The sequence below is a fragment of the Sciurus vulgaris genome (genome assembly GCF_902686455.1).
Source record: "Sciurus vulgaris genome assembly, chromosome: 6".
In the NCBI taxonomy this organism is placed as follows: domain Eukaryota; kingdom Metazoa; phylum Chordata; class Mammalia; order Rodentia; family Sciuridae; genus Sciurus; species Sciurus vulgaris.
The window spans coordinates 109267765-109276703 of NC_136466.1; the positions used below are offsets into that span (position 1 = coordinate 109267765).

The 8939-nt window shown below is 41.0% G+C and overlaps 1 protein-coding gene across 1 annotated transcript; it reads left to right on the forward strand.

Annotated features, from left to right (window-relative positions):
- The first annotated feature begins 4658 nt into the window (after nucleotides 1–4658).
- CARTPT (CART prepropeptide) lies at nucleotides 4659–6796 on the forward strand. Its single transcript, XM_079145645.1, has 3 exons — nucleotides 4659–4932; nucleotides 5328–5411; nucleotides 6250–6796. The coding sequence occupies exons 1-3, from the start codon at nucleotides 4774–4776 to the stop codon at nucleotides 6355–6357; spliced, it is 351 nt and encodes a 116-aa protein (XP_079001771.1). The 5' UTR covers nucleotides 4659–4773; the 3' UTR covers nucleotides 6358–6796.
- The last annotated feature ends 2143 nt before the right edge of the window (nucleotides 6797–8939 follow it).

Consider the following 8939-nt stretch of genomic DNA (forward strand, 5'->3'; position numbering starts at 1 on the left):
CGCTGAGATTTTTGGGGTTATTTGTTATAGCAGCATAACCTAGTCTATTCCTCCAATTCAATGAAAAAAAAATCAAGAAATAATTATGGTGTACCTGCAAAATAAAATATAAGATAGCTGATGGGAGTTGGGAATTTGGAATAGAGGAGAATGAGTTTGGAAATATGTTCAGGGTCATATTATAAGAAACTTTGACACCATCCTTAGAAGTTAATCTGAACCTATAGGCAATAAGTAGTTAATGAGTTTCAAAATTGCTCTCTATTAAGTCATATGGTTGATTTATTGGAATATCCTAATTGACTGATTTACTGCTAATAGTTTAATTCCTATAAGCTTGGGACATCTGGATCAAAATAAGTTAGAGGAGAAGTTGGGGATACCAATGGCATAGGAAGGGCATGTTAAGTGTGCTGCTTCATCTGCAACACTACAGCAAGTGTGCTATGCTGGAATCCAGGGAAAGTTTTCTTTGTCCTGATGTAGGCATCACTTGCCTAGTGATGCTTCTCTATTCTGACAGGGTCCACTTTTCTTAGACTAAACTTTGTAGGTAAAAAAAGCTTTCTTTCTGTGTTAGTATTTGAAAGATGGAATTCTTTGAGTTCATCTATGCTTCTACCTCCTGTTCACTGGACCCAAATTTTGAAACCATCTATTTCTACTCTCTACTTTTATGTTTCACTGATCCTTTCCAATTTTGTTTCCCATGACACTTCCTCATCTCTATAACCTAGCCATTGAGAGCACTCACTGATCCTCCAAATGTCTTGCCCCTGTGACTTCACTTTGCTGCCCATTTGCCCTCAGGGTCCCAGAGTGGGATGTTTGTTATTGAAATTCTATCTGCTGTCCATGACACAGAAGCTCATCCAAAGGATGCTATTTTTTTTAATAAAGTTTTTTTTTTTTTCACAAGAGGGAATTAATCTCTGACTTATCTGAATTCCTCTTTTCTTTATTAGGACCCTCACCTCACTGAATTGTTGTATTATAGGTATTGTAGACATGACCAGATCCAAAGATCCTCAAGGGCAACAGCTGGCCTGGGTTATCTCATTAGTCCTCATAATGCTTAACAGTGCTATGAACATACAGGCACCCAGACTTTTAATAATCAGGTCCTGAAATGAAAACCTTTTTTAACTGAAAGTTCAAAACATTTAACGGAAAGCTTTACTTAACTTCCCCTGCTTTGCTTCTTCAAAAGACTGCCTGCAAAGCACATGTTTTTCACTACTACATCTCCAACGCCCCTCAAATAGCACCAACTCCAAGTCCCCTTTACTTGCAGATCACTTTCCTCCAGATAGTAATAAAGATGTTTAGCTAGAACACAGCAAATAGCAGTTCCTTTGGAAAACTGTGAATTCAAAGTTGGTAAGCATAAGATGAATGTCAAAGGGAATTAATCTTTCTTCCAGAAGCAGGGAGGGTGGAAAGCAGATAAGGTAGAAATGAAAAGAGTATCACCTAAGAGCTTATAGATGTGTACCAAAGAGAACAGAGTGGTGTTTACCTTGAAGGGAGGTACAGCTAACACAAATAGAGTCTTAAGTTCAAATATTTAAGAATTCAATGAAACTGAGAGAGTTTTACTGTTGGGGGTAAACATTTGAATAATATGATAATCCAAAATGTCAGTGTTATTCTGGACTGTTTAGGAAAAAAAATTATTCAACATCAAAGAAAAGAGGGAGAGAGAAATACTGAAATTTGGGGAAAACATAATTTTAGTGTCTCATTTTGCCATTATCTTCTAAAGCTGTTAGTGCTATGGAGTTCTCATTTAGTAATACAGACTAGTCTCTATATTTTCAGGGATTTTTCAACCAAAACCAAGGTAGTCTCTGCACTTTTGCCAAGTTACAGATCAATTAATGGGTTATTTTTATAGTGAAAGTTTTAAAACTCTAAAAGATAGACATGAGTAAGAAGAGGTTTTCTCAACTTTTAAATTTTCTTCTCAGAGAGCAGAACGTTATAAGTAGATCTTACTGGCGCCAATTTCTTGGCTCTCTCATGATGAGATTTCTGTACTTGAGCTATTTCAAAGAGCAGAGTTGGAGGCCTACTCTATCTTAGGAGGAGTGATTAAGAGAGGTTTGCCCACAGTAAATCTCTACAGACATATGTTGGTCTTTGCTTCTCTTTTGAGGTGACCTGCTTTCCTTTCCTACTGGGATGAGAAGCAGTGATTAAATTCATTTATGACTTATTTTAGCATAGGGCATCAAAATAGGGCTTTTCCCTCTAATGGAATCATGACAAAATAGAAAGAATATATAAATTCACACGACAGGACATGATGTAGTCTGTGATGCATCCCATACTTTTAACTAAAGTTATAACTTACATAAATTGTCTTTGGGAAGAAAATGGCCAAGGTTTTTACTGTACCATGCATCCTCAAGACAGTTTATAAAGTCATTCTGTTCAAGAGAAAAAAACAACCCCAAGTGATATGTAAATGCCCAATCCTTGCTTCACAGGCTTGTCCTGGATTTCTTCCCCCAATCCCTCAATTAAATGTGGTCTCCTTACATGAAGGTGATTACACCAACTGAGCATCAGCAGGATTTGAACTTTTGAGTTGCTTTTCCAATAGAAGTGGTGCAAGGGAAAATCATTACTTGTGTCTGGGAAAAACCTTGAGAGAATTATTGCACTAGAGATACCCACATCCATGTGGAAGGATAGGCTAAAATCTTTTTTGAAGTTTTTTTCTTCTGAAGCATGGAATACTTTTAAGATCACTGGAGATAGTTTTGCAATGAGTGTGAATATATCTTCCTGTGTGAGGTTTAAACAGTAAAATGTGCTGCCACTGAAGTTTTTTTTGTGTAGAATCAAAAGATAAATGTGAAAGGCAGAGCTGGGGGAGGGTTACATACATTTCAGGTTGGATTTACCCAAAAGAAAATATTTTGATGCTGTTACTATGTGTTCTATTTAGTAGAAGAGAGATTATTTCTTGATTTGCTTCCTAGTGTTCATTTGGGTAACAAATACTTGAAAAACTGAAGTGCGTGTTATCATGTATTAATTCTGTCAATGACCTACATAGTTGATTAAACAATACATTTGTGGAAGAATAAATTGATTATTACTTTACAGTAAATACTCATGGACATTTAAAATGAGATTTAAATTACAATAAGCAGTGAGCCATTTAGAGATGCAAGAAGACATTTCCAGATAAGAAAGCTGCAGAGGATTGGAAGTATTGAGATTGACCTATGAGAGAACTCCAAAGGAGGCCAGTGAGGTTGGAATGAAGGCTGCAGCAGAGTGGCATAATACGTGAGGGGGTGTGGAAGTTAAATTCAGCTTTTGGTATGAAGGGAAGCCATTAGCACTTATTAAGGGGAAAACACTCTGGATGGTGGTGAAATATGGATTAAAGGAAGGTAAATGAAGGTGGAGTGGGGACTACAAGATAGGTGTTAAGCAGGCTGAGCAGATAACCAGGGCTGGGATGTAGTGATGGGACTGGATAAAGTGACTGAGTTCAGGAGTTGTTGAGGGAAAGAGGGTGGGGTGAAAGAAGAAGCCAGGTGGACAAACAGCTCTAGAGGGAGAAACTCACTTCTCCTACATGAAGTTTTATTTGCATTCTGGCTATAAAGATACTAATCTTGTGAAAAAAAAATACTGTTTTCCAAAGTCACCAAGGACTTGGCTCACCATTGGCTTCTGATCTCTTTAGATATTTCTATCATCAGGAAGGTGCTTTTTGTCACCCCTTCACTTTCTTTCTGGACAAATTTCATGGGTACCGGGGGTGGAGGGTAGGAGAAGTTCTGCTGATGGCTAAATTTGCTCTGAGGAAAAGCTGAGATATTGCACAGTACCTGAGCAGCCTCCAAGTTCAAAGGAGAGGAACCAGGAGGCTTAGAGTTTGTTGTGCTAAGGGCCAGGAGTTTTACACACTTACCTTTGTTTCATTTCATCCTCTTGATAACTTTGTGAAGTACTCTTTTAAATCTGTTTTATGAAAGAAAAGCAAAAGCTCAGAGAGGTTCTTTATTCTGTTCTAAGTCATGGAATTTATAAGTGGTGGAGAGGAGACTGGAAGTAGAGTCTGATTTTCTGCACTACCCCTGCCCCACACTGTTGGTGAAAAGGAGTTAGTTTCCCCGTGTTTTCCTTATTACTACACAGATTCCATCAAAAAACACACCGTGGGGGAGGGCACCATTTCTCTTTCCCTTATATACTGTTTGTCTCTTCTACTCCACAGAGTCCTAGTAAGGTGCTCAGCAAACATGCCTGTTTTGAGCAACACCCGCTTCTTGCTGCCACGCTACAGGGTTGGGTGAGAGGCAAGCCGGGGTTGGAGAGGTGGATTGTGCTTCTTCCACCAATGCTAGGTGACTAGGTGTCGGTTAGGGACTCTTCATCCTGTACATTGCCTCGAAGGCTTTTCCCATTTCCCAGGTCCCGCTCTCCATCTTTCACCCCTCTCCCCTAAGCTGCAGCTCAGCCCCCGTGGGGGGAGCGTTCCTTGCCGCGGAGCCGACAGCATTTGGGGGCACAGGGTCTTGTTCTCTGCTCTAGCCCATCTGAGCGCAGAGCCTCGTTCCCGGGTGCCTGGAGCCCGGCGGGCATTGACGTCAAGCGGTGGCGGAGCGCTGCCGACAGACGGTTGACCCGGGTCCTCCTCCACACCCCCTTCCTTTTTCGCCCCCTCCCTTTTCCCTGCACCCGGGCTCTGGTTAGCTATAAAAGGCGGGAGCGCGGGGTACCCCAGCAGCGAAGAGTTTCAGCACCATGGAGAGCCCCCGCCTGCGGCTGCTGTCCCTCTTGGGCGCCGCCCTGCTGCTGATGCTACCTCTGCTGGGGGTCCGTGCTCAGGAGGACGCCGAGCTCCAGCCCCGAGCCCTGGACATCTACTCCGCCGTGGAAGATGCCTCCCACGAGAAGGAGCTGGTCAGTATTCCCCCCGCCCCCGACCCCCTTGGGCTGCCGCGCGGTCCCTTCCTTTGCACGCATTTCTCCTCCTCGAACCTCTTAGTTCCATTCCCAGAGTCAGGGCACCGAGATCTGGGCGCAAAGCGCGGACATCCTCTGCCATTCGAACATCGTCTCGATCTCACAGGCTGTAGGCAATCTGTCGAGCGAACCCTTCCTTGTCTCTTAGACTTGCGGTCAGTACCTAAGACAGCGCCCACTCAGCTTCTGTCCCAGAACATCATTTGTCCCGAGTCCCAACCCACAGAGTATGCGTGGGTCCAGGGTTCCTTGTAACTAGAGCTGAAAGTGAGCACCTGGGCTGGGCTCACAGCCAGGGCGGCAACTTCGGGCTCTGGGGCGGTGTGTTGCAGATTGAAGCGCTGCAGGAAGTCTTGAAGAAGCTCAAGAGTAAACGTATTCCAATCTATGAGAAGAAGTACGGGCAAGTCCCTATGGTAAGGCTCTGGGGTCACCCCTCCCCGTGGTTTTCCAAGAGAAAACACAGGTTGAATCTTAATCACAACCTCACGGATGTGGCTGGATAACACAGGTAATGGGTGTGCATTATTCTGTGAGGTCCCCTTTGCTTTCACCACCAACCCTTGTCCCTGGGTCTTTAAGGGCAAAGGTAGGCTATTATAGAGAAGTGAACAGCATCAGCAGGAACCAGTCCTATAATCTGTGTGGGAAGGAGTATTTCCTGAAATGAATTCTTCACCTAGAGAAGAATTCCCTGACTTGGAAGAGCCCTTGAGTTTACTCAGTTTCTGCTCCCCTAATTTCTTCCTGTCTTCCAGAACACAACCAATTTTTCTTTTAAAATTTAAGTTCTGGGGTCAAACACTCAAGCTGATCATCTTCCCTGGATAGCTCAGGGTAACCCCACCCCTTCTATATTCCTTCTTGGGAAAAGGAAGTGGGAAAAAAAGAACAAAGTTCATGAGAAAGTACAGGTTATTGTTTATTTCTCAGAAAAGAAAATGGTCTGATTGGTTTCTTCCTTTGAATAAACAAGAAAAGGGGTCAGGAGATGTGATCCCTTTGAAAGATGGAAGAAAGTAGGAAGGGAACATTTATATTTCTTTAAAGAAATTTCCCCTTACTGAAGTTCTAAGAATAAGTTTCCCTGTGTTTCAGGCTTGACTATACTTAGAACTCTCATGATGGTGATGGGGTTTCACTGGGTCCTCTCTAGAGGCAGAAATTGCATTCGTTGGCTGGGAGACTTGCTGGTTGGGTCCCACATGCACTTGCCTGTTGGGACCCCAATGACCACATCTGTGTTGTTTGCAGTGTGATGCTGGAGAGCAGTGTGCAGTTCGAAAAGGAGCGAGGATCGGGAAGCTGTGTGACTGTCCCCGAGGAACCTCCTGCAATTCTTTCCTCTTGAAGTGCTTATGAAGGAGTGCCCATCCTTCTCCATGTGTCTCCTTGCCCCCTACTGTCCCCAAGAAGTCATGCCTTCATCCCTGGAGTTCCGCTTTAGCAAAAATAAAGTTTGTATTCCCCTCTGAGGGTGAAGGGGCTCTTTTCCTGCTGTTCCAAAATAAAAGAACACATTTGATGTTACTGTGTGAAGGATAATGCCTTGTATGATGTTGACATTTGTGCAAAGTATTCTTCTCTCATTTTACTTGTCTGACAAACTCTTGTGTATCTTTGTGTAAAAAAGAGGGACTTTGCTTTGAAAATTGTATTTTTGTAAGTGGCATGACAGAATGAAAATTAGATCCAGTTAATCTTGGTAGAGGACCTCACAAGCTGAAAAATAAATCACTCTAAGCAACATGAAATGAAGCATGTACAAATTATACATAATAAAGTGTTTTTAATAATTGTGCACAGTGCATTATTGTTTCTTCTATGTAAATAATTTAAGCAGGAATGATGAGATTAATCATGCTGTTGTTTTCAAAGTGAAATATTTTAAAAATAGCAGTCTATTGGGAGAAAGGCACCTTAACTCCAAGGAGTTTTGATCATTAATTAGGAGTTTGCCACACCAGCTTTCGTATACTCCATTTTTCTTTGATTGCTGTGGTTTGAGCTAGTGTGTGTGTGTGTGTGTGTGTGTGAGAGAGAGAGAAAGAGAGAGAGAGAGAGAGAGAGAGAGAGAGAGAGAGAGAGAGATGTGCAGGGGGACAGAGATGTGAGGGGATAGACTACAAGATGGAGATGGTTGAACTTGAGGCGACACTATTTTGTTTATTCAAATCTTCAGCTATATTCCTTAATTTTAGCACTAAGGCCTGTCACTATAAATAACAACTCTGCTTCAAAGGAAATAAGGAATGGTTTATTCTGAACCAAACATGAGTGTCCATGGCCTGGGAAAATGGATTCAAGTTGCCTCGAATGAGATGCTCTGAAGTAGAAGAGGTTATTTGAACTTTTATAGCCATAAAACAAAAAAAGTCATAAATCAACATCAGTGGGGGCATCAGGTAGGTGGGCTACAGTAAAGTGGTGAGATATTTTCTACAAGTTTCAGATATTATCTTACAGAATTCTTAGCTTTATTGTTGGTGGAGGTTAGAGATCTTCTAAGCCTAACAATACATTCTCGGAGGTTACCTAATAATCATGATAATATTAGATCAGATACAAAGGTTAAAAGTAAGGCCTTTTAAAAAAATGTTTGTTCTATTTAGTTACACATGACAGCAGAATGCATTTTGATTCATTGTACACAAATGGGGTACAACTTTTCATTTCTATGGTTGTACATGATGTAGAGTCACACCATTCATGTAAGCATACATGTACATAGGGTAATGACGTTTGTCTCATTCTACCATCTTTCCTCCCCCACCGCCCCTCCGCTCCCCTCATTTCCTTCTACACAATCCAATGTGTCTCCATTCTTCCCTTACCCCTCCCACTCCCATTATGTATCAGCATCCACTTTTCAGAGAAAACATTTGGTTAAAAGGCTATTTTTCTAAAGGACTTAAGGTAGTCCAAGATAATTTTGACTTTAGACATGGAACATTTCATCTCTCCACAATCATATGGTTCTACTCAGCTGAGGTCAAAAGATTGCAGGAATTTTAAAATAAATGTGGCTTCTCTGGAGAATTCTAGTAGTTCAGGCCAATAAAATATCAATTGTTTCATATTTTAGCCATATTAAAAGCAATTTGAAAAATCAGAACTCAAGGCAACTCCTTGATTAGAAGATATACGTTGATTTTAAAGATGGACTCTTTGGAGATTGTCTGTACAAAGAAAGGGAAATTGCTTTATCAGGTGCTTTGAGAGTACGAGACCTATTTGTTTCCATAGCAAATATACAGTCTTGGAAAATTCCTCTATTCCAGAAAAAACAGTCATTTAAGTAATAATTTTGAAAGGAACAAACAAAAATTGGTGGGGGCAAATTCAATACAAGAAATAAAAACATATTAAATGTTTAGTTACACTTTTAAGTGTTTCTGGGTGCTTACCTGAGGTCACATTTCCAAAGGCTTAAACCAGATTAAATAACATTTAAGAAGCAGCATCATGAGAGGAACAGATGCTGACATCTTCCTAATCCCAACACAAGAGGCACTCACATAATAGTAGATTTAAAAATAAAGCCCCTCACTGATTAATGGGGAGATGGAGTGTGCGGATATAAAACACTCATACACCAGAACCAGTTGTAGTGTTCTTATTGTTACTATTAGCACTCTTAATCTTCCTGATCTTGTAAGATAGATATTATTTCCATTTTTCAGAATTGGAAACAGAAGCCAGGGGAGATTATGCAATTTGCTTAAATCACCCAATCCTATTCATGGTTTCAGCTTTAATCTCTTTGATTCCCTTTGTCTTTTCTCTCCATGTCAACCAGCTGTTGATTCCCAAGAAAGAACTTCTTTCTTTAATAGAAATTAGTTCAGTGGGGATCAATAGGCATTTTCAGGGGGAACCATGGCAGGTCTATTTGTGATTAAAATGTCATTTCGATTTTGAAGAACTGCAAAGAATTATTTAAT